Here is a 13,209-nt window from a genome sequence, read left to right on the forward strand (position 1 = left end):
ACCAGGTTTCAATTCTTGTCTTACCTACTCGTTATGCTGAATCCCATTCAGAGACATATTCTCTCACTTCGAGTAATGGTTTGTGTGGTCTATTCGGCTTTAGCTACCATTTCAGGACGACTACTAGGACAGCAGTAACAACAAAATGCATGTGCCATATTCGTAGTACGTAGTCGAGTGTAACATTACATAGGCCATCATGTACATCTCTCATCTCGGAAAGGTAAGAATGCCTATGACCTCGAGGTTTAAATATCATATAACCTCTTAAGAGGCTAGAGCTTCCACTTCTTCTATGGCCTTCGGTGCAGTAGTCAAGTTTTCATAGCCGTACTGGGTGACGTGAACATTATCTTCGATGCGCACGCCGCCAACGCTCCAATATTTCTCCAGAACATCGGTATTGATAAACTTGTTTGTTTCAGGTGACTCTAGAAAAGGTGCAATAATGAAGCGGCAAAAGTAAATCTAAAGAAATATTTAGCAAGGAGGTCATAGCAGTGATAAATAAAAAGAAAATCTTACACCCGGCTCAACAGTGATAACTGATCCTGCAGGTAAGCGGCCCCTCACGCGTAGATACTTGAACATAGTGTCCTTGTCGGCATAATTTGGGTTACCTCCAGTGTCATGAGTGTCCATTCCCAGATAGTGTCCTAGGCCATGAGGGAAGAAAGCCACGCTAATTCTCTTGTCGAACAACTCATCCTCAAAGCCACGAAGGATACCTAATTTAAGCAAGCCCTTGATTGCAACACGATGGGCATGTGCATGTACATTCTCCCATTGCACACCTTCATTCAACATTGCAATAGTTTCCGTCTGCATCTGCAGAACAATGTCATAGATCTGCTGTGTCTCCAAGGTGAATTTACCACTCAAAGGGAAAACACGAGTGATATCGGCGCAATATGTGTGGTATTCCGCCCCGGCATCGATAAGAATGCTTGATTTCCTCTGCTTGGTGATAGGGTCAGCCAGGTAGTCATCGTTTTTCCCATAGTGGAGGGTGGCCCCGTTCTGACCGCATGCAACGATGGGGTGGTAAGCCTGGTAACGACCGCCATTGGCAATACAAGTTGCGATAAAAGCAGCCTCAATTTCGCGCTCATTCGTGGCGGCCTTCGATGCTTTGATGGCTGCGATATGCGCCTTCGCAGAAATGTCATTCGCCTTCCTCAGAAGCGCGATTTCATAACCGTCCTTGACCACACGAGTGTCTTCAATGACCCCCTTCAATACAGAGGTATTGGTTTCAAAAAACCCATTGAACTTGGTTCTTTCTGAAACTTGGCCCTCGATTGCGAAAGCAACCGATTTACCCTCGTCGTCCGAGGCGATGGAGGCCAAAGTAGCATTCACTTCAGGTGTGTGCAGTACTTGATCAACGTCAAAGAGTCGCAGTGCCTCTGTAACAGACAGAGGAAGACCCGACCAAATCACGTCCTCTGGGTCAATTGGTGGAATAAACAGTGTCAATCTATCGGCACCAATGTTGTAGATCAGGTATGAATCTGGCAGCGGGCATCCTGACAAATAGAAAAAAGGCCGGCGTTGTCTGAACCGTGGAGCTCGGTTAGCCTCTCCAGCATCGAGCGATTGAGTGATGCTGGGGGGGGGGGGGGTATAGACAGTGAGTTTAAGAAAGAGGACATGCCGTACCTGAAGGGCATCGCCTCATCATTATCCTCGATTAGTCGAGTTTTCTGCGCTTCGAGATAGATAATCCCATGCCGGCCATAGCCGCACGCTTGAAGGCGCTCGGCAACCCGGCGGGCATGGGCTTTGGCAGGATATCTGCCTGCCAAGATGGAGTCCAGACTTGTCATAGCTATTCTTATCTCTTTTTTCTTTTTCTTTTTCCTTTTTTTTTTTTCTTTGAGCTTCGAGAAATGGGTTTGAGTCAAGTGGCTATAGAGGAGAATCAGAGACGTTGAAGAAGTTGTGGCGGGTTCAAGTTGCGGGGGATCGATTGGTCGATTTTGTAACCGGTTATCGTCGCCGGGACATACGGACTAGCTGGTCTACTTATCTCCACGGAGGTACGGAGCACAGGATACCTATTATCTGGGTATATTGGGTATCGTACCAAGTACTCCGTACTATCTAGTGCCTATCAGACATATCTGACCATTCGCCAAAATTCCCGGTCGTGTATAAATTGATACGGGAGAGTATCTCGGACTTACTAGGGCCAACTGAGTCATTCTTCCTAGTTTCTCTATGGACCAAACTCATCAGATTCAGAACCACGGGATCAGTGCACCATGTTAACTCGTGGGCATTAAAATCAACTATCTGGAACCACGTCTTCGAAATCTAATTGCCACTTATCAATATCAGCGAATTTCTTCGCCTGCAACCTCAATTCCTCACTAAGAAAATGGCTGTCTAATGTTGACACCGGCGTAGACTCAGTCGCGGACGCCTCTGAGTCTGGAGGCGATGATAGAGGTGATGACAGAGGCGATGTATCAACTGGCTGAACTTCCCTGTCAAGGTTCATGGTTTGCAATGAAGCTGGTCCGGATGTCATCTTCTTTTTATCTCCATTCACATACTGTTGAGGCTGTCGTGCAGTAACAACCGGCTGCATAGGCGAATTCTGACCGTCCATTGTCTGGCCTCCGACACTATCTGCTGTGTCTTGCATGGCCAGCGCGGTCATTGTGCTTTTCGCCGGGTTGTTTTTGTTTGCTTGTTTCCTTTGTGCCCGGGGTGGCCTCTTGAACGGGAGATAGTATAATTCATCATCATCATCATCATCATCGTGCCCAGTAGCGGAACGATCGCCATCACTGAAATCCTTGGGGGCTTCAGAATCGTTCAAGCCAAAGTGTTTACGTTGTGGGCGATTTCTCCGAGGTAGTAGCTTGTCTTGAAGAGTTGCCGTCGGTAAGTTCATCTTTTTACTGGTTGCCAGCTCGGCAGGCTTGTCTTTACGCTTCGGCTGTGCCATTTCGGGCATTGATGCAGTATGTATCGGGCTGAGTGGCGGGCTGCTGCTCATAGGCGGCGCCAGCGTTTGGCTGAAAGCGCTAGGAGAGTTGAGAGCTTGAAGATAATCCACAAACACGTCAGGTCCGTTTTGCCAATGGTGCGAAGTAGGCGAGGTAGCAGGGCAATGCTCCATGACTTCCGGGTCTGACCGGGGCACCTGTAGCTCCTCGGTAGACAGTTTACGCTTGCGCGATGCACCACCGGATGATGTTGGAAGGCTAGGCGACGGCGACGCAGCTTGTCTGACAAGGAGCGGCCTACCCCTTGAGAGATTCAAGGGGGTGGACTCATCTTCGGGACTCAAACTGCCGAGGAAAACATCGTCGTCAAGGTCAGAGGAACCGTCATCTGCCTGCATCATCTGCAAGATGCTAGGCTGCCGAGGCCTTCTTCTAAAATTACTCAACATCGAATTTTCGAAAGCGGGAGTACCTGGAACTTTGGAGGCCGTATCGCCCTTTCGTCCAACAACAGAAATGGTAGACGAGTAACCGCGAGCTCTGGTAAATGGGCGACTACCTGTGGCTCCACGTTCTCCCATGGGCGATGATTCGATAGCATGGTCTTGCGCTCTAGCCATGGGCGTCTGATTCTTCAATTGCCGTCGGATGTCGGAGACCTGAGCGCTAGAGACTCTCTGATAGGAGCCACCGATATCCTGATTTGTGTCTGTTGGGGATTTGGGATTATCCGTCGAAGTTATACCATGTCGCTCTAGGCCCTGTTGGTGGATCTGTTCCACGGCTAGCGGAGCCTTGGATGTCAAGCGATTGCGTTTTGTAGGCGGCCTCGGCATGTTGTGACTTGAGCATCTGAAGCTCCAAAGACTTGTGAGTAGCAGGATCGAGGATGGAAACAAGGGAGTTCTGCGTTGTCCTGCTCGATCGGTGTAGGGAACGCCTACGGATATATTCCTTAGCTTTGAGTCAGACACAATCTCCCACCGGACGGTGTGCAGGGTTATATGAGGGCGTCGAGATAAAAGATCGCAATCCTTAGGTCCAGCTGAGAACGAACAGGCAGATCAGTGAGATTCAACAATATGCATCATGGCATTAGCACTAGGTGAACACGGAGGCCTTCGCGTGTGGCATTGTTTTGATGGGGGTGAAGACGCGCCGAGACCGGTGCCGTGGGTGGGGTGGATCCTTTAGAGGTACGGCGTATCTACCTACCTTAACATAGTAACCATCTACCTGTTTCATCAAAGACAGTAAAGCTTGGGGTTTTGGTCAACAACTACCGAACATGGGTACTTTACACAGTATTGATAGTACTATACATAGTATAGTTTCTTGATTGTATTGCCTGCTCCTTGTTCAAACATATCACTGTACTAAGATGGTTTTCGAGGCGCGCAGCGCTGAGAAACACTATGTTAGGTCCTGGGTAGGGGAAGTTTGCAGCGAGAAGGCATCTGATTGGTCCACAAGGCACCCAGCTTCAGCTTCTTATTGGTTGCTGCGAGTATCCGTAACGTGACTTGCTCTGTATTGCTACTGCTCACCGCTTAGCCCCCCCAGCTAAGGCGTTTCGAATCGCCTTAGCAACGTAACGCAACGCATTTCTAATAGCATGTAATTCAAGACATCCGATGGCCCCTTCAAGCGGTTCTCAAGGGCTTTAATCAAGCGCCCCAAAGGGCTCTGTCAGGCACTTTCAAGGGGCTCAACCAATCATACAAAAACACGCAGTACTTGATTCAGACTTAGGTACGGTCTGAATATGCGTTCTGGGGGGGTCCAAGCCCCATTCCCCTTTGGAGGGACGAAGCGGTGAGCAGTAGTTTGTTGTCTGTCGTACTATGTAGACATCTACCCAATCCCCAGTACTTATCGTTTACTGTCTCGCACATACGTCATTGTCCCTGAAAGGCCAGCGATCATCAACATATGCCGGTGTAGCCGGTCTAGTGTCTACATCTACGTCATCCCCACTCCTCACAGGGTTGGCTGTATACTTAAGCGCTCTTCTTCACGATGATATCGCTAGGCATTCTATAGTCGTCTAGCTTGAGGTTTCTTATTTTCCCGATCTGACTCGGAACGTCCTATACATATAATTGCATTCAGTCAAAACGCAAAGCACAAAGACAATTTTGAATTTAGCTCTTCAAAATGACCAATATCATGGACCCCATCGATGATCCTTCCTACAACGTTGAAGCAACGGAGCATACCTTTGGCACAAGTGCTTCGGACTCCCACCGCAGTATCGACTCCTACAACTCTGAAAACAAAACCGGCAACATCGCCGACACTGTCGATCGTGGCATTGGTGATGATCGGCATGGCCGTACTTCTGATATCTCGTCGACTGCTTCCTGCAGCCAAACCCCTACAAACACGGGGAGGCATGGACAAGCCCCCCGCGACATAGGTGCACAATACTCTCAAAGTTTCTCGCCCTCCTGCGAGTCACAACACGGCATACCGGGCTCTGCCAATTCGTCCCATGGCACCCATGATACAGTGTCTACTACGACCGCCGAATCCCAGCCGAGCCATGCTAAAGACAAAACTGGCGCTCGTATAGGGGGCGGTCGTGACAACAGGCCTGATGCAACCAAGGAGAAAGAGGGGCCAATTGAAGGAACTCAAGATAATGATGTCACGGGAGAGAAGGTCAACGGTATTGCAGGTGTTATCCCTATTTCTGGCAGTGCCGGTCCGACTACTACCAAAACCTTCGACCCCCATGCTGAAATCGGCAACTATGGTAACAACGGCCCCCATTCTTCAGCTACAGCGTCCAAGAACGATGTTAGCGGTGATCAAGACGCTCCCGCTAGCCAATATGATACAGCTAGTAGCAGCTACAACACACTAGGAAGTGATTATGGACAGAGCACCACCGACAAGAAGAACAGTCGCGCAGGCTCAGGCTTAGCTGGGGCCCGAGCTGTTGAATCTCGGCGAGATATGTAGACGTGGGGCCCACATTTTTTGACTTTTATATGTACATTAATTCAGATGGTGAAGTGAGGAGTCAATCGGAAGAAAGTTTCATGTACTATCACGATGAATGTTACAATAGAGGCCTAGCCAGCTCATGGTTTGGCCAACTACTCACTACTACCCCCGGACCGGCTAATAGTGTCCGTGCCGAAGTAGGTAAGGAACTTCTCCCCCGCATTTCTGTGCACATCCTTCTCTCGTTCGTACAACCATAATTATATCTCCACGCACTCAGGTGAGGGATGATACACGATCTCCTCTCCGTCTCTGAAACCTGGTCGGTCCATTCAGGCCATGAGCACGGCGCCTCTTCTTTGGCTCTCTACGAGACTCAATCAGGATTGCTGGCATCGCATTGCCGAGACTATACGCAGTCTAGATAGGCTCTGTTTCCCTGCATGTTCCGGTAGCGGGAACCATGTCTCCTCGGGAGATGGACAGCGATGTCATGTTCGACACAAACTTAGCAAAAAAGCGTACCAACTCGGAAGCAACTGAGTTACCCCGAAGGCGCGCCACCATAGCAGTATGTTGATAGTCCCCGCGCTCCTCTGCTTTTCATCCCATGTCGGCGACTATGCGCTTCTGTTGGCTGAAACAATGAGGACTGTGACAGTGCCAGATCTGTCGTCTACGGAAAACGAGATGTAACGGGGCCCGTCCAAGATGCCAGCTCTGTGTAGACCTGGATGCAGACTGTGTCTATCGGGAGCCGGGTATCAAGCTAGACGCCGGCGACAAGCTGATAATCGAGAAGCTGAACAGAATAGAAGGCTTACTCCAATCGAAAGTTTCGGATCACACCGGCCACTCTCCCCTGTCGTCGGATGCATCGACGTTTGCCAACCATGCTCGTCTCGGTAGCGATGATGCTGTAGCCAATCTGTCCAACCCTGCTGCCCTGCCTGCCAGGACGACCGCGGTGGGGCTTGGTTCATGGGCAAACCCACCAACAAGTATTTCAACTATGCCTAGAGTACACACAACCCCTGCTTTACACCTCCTGCAATGGCCTCTCATCCGAGAGCTGGTCGCTGTACCCTATGATCCTCATACCCTCCTACAGCTGGAAATGGCTCGTGAGCCGCTCAAGATCGAAACCCCAGTGGGTTTAGACCTATCAAACGCATTCACGCACGCTCGATTCTTTTTCGAACGTGTCAACGTGTGGTACGCTTGCGTTAATCCACTGACATGGCCGGGGTACTACAAAACGGCCCTTTCTCTGGATTTTCAGAAAGGACCAGAAAGCTGTGTTGTTCTGTTGGTTCTAGCATTGGGTTGTGCAAGTCAATATGGAAGTATATCCTGCCTTTCTCCAAACAAGGAACCACCAGGGCAGCCATATTTCGCTGCAGCCTGGTGCCTTCTGCCGGCTGTTATGACACGCAACTCTGTGCTTGCAGCGCAATGCGTCATCTTGGCATCTGCATATTTATTCTACATGGTCAGGCCCCTCGAGGCCTGGACATTGCTGTCCAACGCTAGCATGAAGTTGCAGTTGCTTTTTGGGAACCCCTCTCGTGTTCCAGCACAATGGAAGGAACTTGGCACAAGAGTGTATTGGAACACTCTTTTGTTTGAAAGCGATTTGTTAGCGGAATTAGACCTACCACATTCGGGGATTGTGCATTTTGAAGAGCTTGTCGATCTTCCGGGCGGCTTTGAACAGGAGGACGATGAAGAGGACGAAGGCAGCACACAAAGAAGAGACAAAGTCGTAGACATGATGATCGGTCATGATGAGCTCTGGTATTTCTTGGCTGAAATTGCCTTAAGAAGGCTGTTGAACAGGGTCAGTCATATGATCTACCAAAAGGACAATATCCTGACACTGGCATCACTCGGACCTATCGCCGCAGAGCTGGATTTCCAGCTTTCTCAATGGTATGAAGGTCTTCCGCAACCGGTTCGCTTTCCTTTATCTGGGGCCCCAGCTTCATGCCCCATTCAGACTGTACTAAGACTCCGGTACTTCGCCTGCCGTACAATTATTTATCGGCCTTATATTTTGGCGGTCTTTCAAAACGAGTATGCATGTGCTGACCCAACGGTAAAGGATTGTTGCCTGCGGTGTTTGGAAGCGACATTGAACCAACTCGAACATATAAGCAGTCATCGCGAAGGCCACCTACCGTATCTGTGGCAAGGGGCCCTTTCCATGGTCTCACAGACGTTATTGATAATGGGGGCAACTATGTCACCTGCTCTCTCATCACTGTTACCCCCTGCAATTCGATTGGACGGTATCATTTCCAGCGTCATAACAGAAGTTGGCAGGTATGCGCGGCTTGCACCAAGCCTGAAACTATCTGCTGAGATCATTCGTGATGCAGAAAAGAGGCGTCAGATATGCCTTGCGTCTGCAGCCAGGCGAGCCTGAAGGGAACTTGGCTTGAAGGTTTCCAACCCTAAACATTCTTAGTTGATACCACACAAAAAGAGCGTTGTCCGCCGTCTGTTCTTTGCACGTACACAGGACACAGCATGCAGTAGCGCATTGTGGATCCAGATCGACGTGGGATAATGAGGTATGCATATGGCTTACCATTCTCCTAAAATAAGGGTAAGAGTAGAATAGGACTCTGCAACTAAGTCTATTGCAAACATCTATGGAAGATAAGGAGTAAACCAGCAGATACAGGTATAAAGAACTTGCCCCATTTAACTTTATCAAGAAGGGAAATGGAAATTCCAAGTAAAATATATGGCGAAGACTATGTCGTCATATCAGTACCCACTCACTGCCTCGTTTTATGAATTTATCAAGCATCATGCCAATGTCGTTCAGAGCAAACCGGCACACGTAGAGTCCGAAGAACTCTGCAGCATGGCGAGTGCTCAATTCCAGGCCCACTAATGTCGGGGACGAGTGCTTGAGGCCCGGATCTTCAACCTGTTGAGCAATTTGGTCTGGAAAGATGAAATCAGTTCTGCTGAAGTGATTTCAAAGTATGGATCGATTGCACTTACCCAAAACTTGAGCCGCATCGCAAAGCCGTGCTAGAGCTCCCATATAATTATTGGGCCCATTGTATTGCAACTGGGACGCACTACGCCTCAAAGGCTGTGAAGCCGGTATAGACGTCATCGGGATGGTATTGATTGTCAAATTGTCTTTACCGGGATCCTTCGATGTAGGGAAGGAGGCCGTAGCACTAAGCCCAGAATTCTTGGAACGTAGCTTGCGCCAGGAAGTCAGATAAGATTTGCTCGGCCCATTGGAAGGCTTAGATGGCAGTGCATCTAGAGTTGCCGCGTCATCAAAAGCTTGAGCGGATTTGAAGAGCGGCATCGCTCCCTGCACTCCAACCTCGCTACCTATTTTCTTGGACAGCGACATCTGCACCTGGTCAAGAACCCCCTCCAAGGATTGCATCTCCTCCAAAACAGCATCAGCATCGTAAGTGTCAACCTTCGCCAGCTTCAGTAATGCGGCTGTTAGTAAATCGCAATTCGAAACTTTTTCTTCGACTGCCTTGATCTTCACATTCTTAACGCGCCACACGTCTCGTGGGATAAACAGTTTCGTCGACAGATAGCCACCACGGGGGTGGGAAATTGTCTGATAAATACATCGCATTAGCCAAAATGGCCGCAGGAGGAACGATTCGGGACATGGTTCCAATGGAAGAGGAGCATCAGCTGCCATCAGGTTAGGGGATCCAGGACTAGTGGGCGAATGTATATGGCTATCAAATAAGTTGAGTCCTCCACTGGGCAAGCCATTGGCAGATATATTACTAGCGGTTGGTGTAGGCATGACCGGTATCGAAGCAGTCATCGGTCCTTTGTGGGTATCAAAACCAGGGAACGCATTGCTCGACGGAGTATTTGGAGACTCGGCGAACGGTTCCGGACCCGAGACTGATACATTTCTCATCCGGAAAGATGCTTGGCCTGTATTTAACTTGCCCAGGTTGTCCGGTGCTGAAGGCACTTTACCGATGGGTTGGGTCGGAGATGGAAGTTTCGGCAGCCCATGGCCGCTATCGTCGTGATAAAAGACCCGCTCCAGACTCGCGTTACCCAAAGCATCCTCGTTAAACGACCCAATTGAGACATTCCTTTTTTTGGGGTGGCTGGCTGACCGTAGAGCAGAAGCAGAACCCGATGTCCTGCTCGATTGATGGAAACCAGAAGAGCTTGACGCTGTGTCATCTTTCGGGACTGGCGGAGGCCGGAGACTTAGCGGGTCCGCATTTGTTTCGATCTTCAGTTCCGTAGTATATTGACTAGACAACCTTCGTGCTCGTACACTTGGCGTTGATATCGGACCAAGCGCTGGCTTCGTCGAAACCGAGAGAGTGTCACATGTTAAAAAGGGTGACCCGCTAGGCTCGGGGGCTTTTTCATCGGCTAGGCACAGGATCCCATTCTCCGTTAGGGAAGATAAAGTTGCAGAAGCCGTCATGGTGTTGGAGGTACTCAAGCTCTCCCAGATCTTGCCGGGAAGGCTGCTCGAACCTGACTGGCGGGGAAGAGCAGACTTTGACTGTATACCGAATTCAAAGTCATCCATGACATAGCCTCGAGTCATTTCCTCTAGCAAGCGCTCCTCTTCTTCCGCTTCTTCATCAAGATATTCTGTCTCAGGCCGACTGACACTGTCGAGCGCTGTCTGTTCTTGTATACGCCGCATTTCTTGTCCACGTGCCAATGTTAACTGAGCCTCCCGTTCGGCTTCCCTTACTTTCTGCTTCGCCATTTCAACGTTCCTCCGAGCGTTCGCCACAATCTCATTGCTGTCATGGCTATTTCCCAGCTCCATCGCTGGCTCTAGACCTTCATCATACGCAGCCTCCACGGCAGCATCAAGGGCAGCATCAAACTCGGCCTCAGGACCAAAATTAGGATGAAAGTTTCCCCTACGTCGCAAGTATATTGATGAAGCTTCTGAGTGCATAGAGGCCGGGGAAGATGCACCAGACTCATCAATAGTGTCGAGCCAGGACGTTGATTCATTAACATCTCTCTCATGGTTGCTCAATGAGGACAGGTCAGATTGGACAGCACCATATGTGATATCCACTCCTGAAATTAGAGATTCTGGGGATGCAAGAGCACCCATGGACTCACTGCCTGAAATATGACGGAATGATCCAGGCTGAGAGTGACTATTAAAATTGGACGATTCGGCTGCAATCTGGGCACCGTCACCTAGAGGCGAGGACAATAGTGACTGACGTTCTGGGTGATCCCAATCTGGTGCTAGCCTTTCTAATACATCAACTGGTCGAGCATGAGAACTGCGGTGCAAAGAGACAGATTCCTCCCCGGATAATGATTCGGCCTTGTCGTCATGGTTTGAATGAGATAATTCGCCATACGATTCCTGGCTAGGCGGGCGTTCAGGGAGGGCTTTACTGTCCAAATCGCGGAAGGAAAAGTCCATCCGTTGTAGCTCAGTGACTCGTATCATATACGTATCTCGCTAAAAAGACCATTGAGTCTTAGGAATCAAAGAAGCGTGATATTAGTTAGAAGACTCACTATTTCTTGGAGCTTTAGCTTCTCATCTTCTCCTCCATCACTCCGCAGCATTACCAAATGTAGGAGTTGACACGCATCATTATAAGCCTCCATGGCCCCTTCGAAATTTGCCGCGTTATCTAGAAGAACCGCCGTGTTCGCTTTCTGCAGCGCTTTCGAGAGCATTGCTTTTTGTGACTGGCCCCGCTTCCTCTTCTCCTGGCCATTGTCTGGCCCACTTTCTTCGAGAGAAGCCTCAGGGCCCTGTGCGCGTGGACTGTGTGCCTCTAAGATGGGGCGAGTGGTAATACCTCCAGCTGTTTCCCGAGCAGCATCGGTTCTAGAATCGTGCTCTTTCATCCAGGGGTTATTAAATAAATTGTGAGGAATTCTACCGACTCCCGAAGATACCGAATGCGTCCGTGATGTTGTTGCTGCTACGTCGACTGAGAAGGGTGACAAAAGGTCATGGCTTGACGCAATCGATGGTTGAAAAGGGTTATGCCCGCACAATTGGCCATCATTATTCAATGTGGACAGCTCCTGAGGATAATCGAGCATTTCGGATCTCGTCTCTGGGGTCATGCGACTCTTAGAATTTAAGCCCTCATTATCGTTACTGTGATCACCATGACCAGCGGACGGGGAAGGTGATCTAGACGCTCGAGAAACGTCGAGTTGACGATAATAATCTGTCGAACTTTTGCTAGATGCAGTTGATTGCGACCAGCGATTCAAACTGCCAAGTCCCTCCCGGATATGGCTACCATCTGTTCTGCCTGGCGACTTCCCGACTTGCGACAAGGAAGATCTTGTCGGTGTTACTGAACCGAGTCTGGAGATATAATCCGCGGTGTCTGATTCTTTTAACTTGGACATAGCCTGTAGTGCGTTGATGGATAAACGTGAGCTTTGTTTGTCAGGTGTGAGCCAGAATCAGCTTCCCCAGCCGTGTATAATTGCGTGCTGCTTAGACTAGTTTCCCAGGAGACATGCGAGAGCAGAAGACCACGGAATAGGAAGCCTTGCCAAAAGAATCCAGGAAATGGTGGATGCACAGACAAGATACGGCGACGCTGTGACCGCACGAGGATTTAGCAGGTTATAGAATGGCAGAACCAATCATACGAAGCTTCGAGAACAGTCTTGTAACTTTGTCTGTGACCGAGTCGGAGAAAGAGATTCTGTAAAAAAATTGCAATAGCAAAGGGCCTGTTTTGATGTAACAAGCCTTCGTTGTAACTGCGCAGAGCAGCACCGATGAATCGATGAAGGTGGCTAGACTAAGAACAAATCCTCCTTAATCCCTGAGAGTTGCTATGCTCCGGTTGGTTTCGTAGCCTGGAATAGTCCACACAAACTTGTTGTCAGCTCTCTTGCTCTCCTACTCTCCGAATAAAGGTGTTCTCTTTAGCGCATAGTGTATTGTTGATGCAAACAGCAAGCTTAAAATTAAGGAGTGTGCATCCTTCCACGCAGAATCATAAAGATCGTCTCAATCCTGGTGCATGATAGGCAGATGGTATACGCAGGATGGTAATTGACAAGCAAAGTATTTCAATCACCTAGCGGGCTTTCTCCTGGACGGTGTTTGATGATAGGAAACTTGGTAGGTAGGGATTGAGCTCGGACTCGGAACTTGAGGGGACTTTCAATATCCTAAATAGGTTTGTTAGCTGCCAGGTAAGACAGAGCCCACGGTGCAGCTTGTAGATAATTGTAGCTAACAGGCACAACATTTTGGCTCCCTTGAGTATAGCACCTAAGAGTAACCCGAAGA

The 13,209-nt window shown here is 49.3% G+C and overlaps 5 protein-coding genes across 5 annotated transcripts; 2 read left to right on the forward strand and 3 right to left on the reverse strand.

Moving 5' to 3' along the window:
* Positions 1-66: 66 nt before the first annotated feature.
* Positions 67-1,876, reverse strand: BO94DRAFT_512510 (aminopeptidase P family protein). The gene is made up of 3 exons (XM_025609812.1): positions 1,663-1,876; positions 526-1,558; positions 67-468 (listed from the first exon to the last, which is right to left on the reverse strand). The coding sequence occupies exons 1-3, from the start codon at positions 1,827-1,829 to the stop codon at positions 268-270; spliced, it is 1,401 nt and encodes a 466-aa protein (XP_025470117.1). The 5' UTR covers positions 1,830-1,876; the 3' UTR covers positions 67-267.
* Positions 1,877-2,136: 260 nt separating this feature from the next.
* On the reverse strand, positions 2,137-4,099 carry BO94DRAFT_512511 (uncharacterized protein). Its single transcript, XM_025609813.1, has one exon. The coding sequence runs from the start codon at positions 3,794-3,796 to the stop codon at positions 2,291-2,293; it is 1,506 nt and encodes a 501-aa protein (XP_025470118.1). The 5' UTR covers positions 3,797-4,099; the 3' UTR covers positions 2,137-2,290.
* A 700-nt stretch (positions 4,100-4,799) lies between these two features.
* Positions 4,800-6,067, forward strand: BO94DRAFT_372936 (uncharacterized protein). The gene has a single exon (XM_025607223.1). It carries the CDS (start codon positions 5,118-5,120, stop codon positions 5,925-5,927), a length of 810 nt encoding a protein of 269 aa, XP_025470119.1. The 5' UTR covers positions 4,800-5,117; the 3' UTR covers positions 5,928-6,067.
* Positions 6,068-6,375: 308 nt separating this feature from the next.
* BO94DRAFT_616440 (putative C6 finger domain protein) lies at positions 6,376-8,706 on the forward strand (the record flags this gene model as incomplete). Its single annotated transcript, XM_025616803.1, has 2 exons — positions 6,376-6,483; positions 6,574-8,706. 2 exons carry the CDS (start codon positions 6,376-6,378, stop codon positions 8,338-8,340), a joined length of 1,875 nt encoding a protein of 624 aa, XP_025470120.1. The 3' UTR covers positions 8,341-8,706.
* On the reverse strand, positions 8,662-12,651 carry BO94DRAFT_372914 (uncharacterized protein). The gene is made up of 2 exons (XM_025607222.1): positions 11,451-12,651; positions 8,662-11,391 (listed from the first exon to the last, which is right to left on the reverse strand). The coding sequence occupies exons 1-2, from the start codon at positions 12,306-12,308 to the stop codon at positions 8,905-8,907; spliced, it is 3,345 nt and encodes a 1,114-aa protein (XP_025470121.1). The 5' UTR covers positions 12,309-12,651; the 3' UTR covers positions 8,662-8,904.
* Between the last annotated feature and the right edge of the window lie 558 nt (positions 12,652-13,209).

This window comes from Aspergillus sclerotioniger (genome assembly GCF_003184525.1).
Source record: "Aspergillus sclerotioniger CBS 115572 chromosome Unknown BO94scaffold_7, whole genome shotgun sequence".
Lineage (NCBI taxonomy): Eukaryota > Fungi > Ascomycota > Eurotiomycetes > Eurotiales > Aspergillaceae > Aspergillus > Aspergillus sclerotioniger.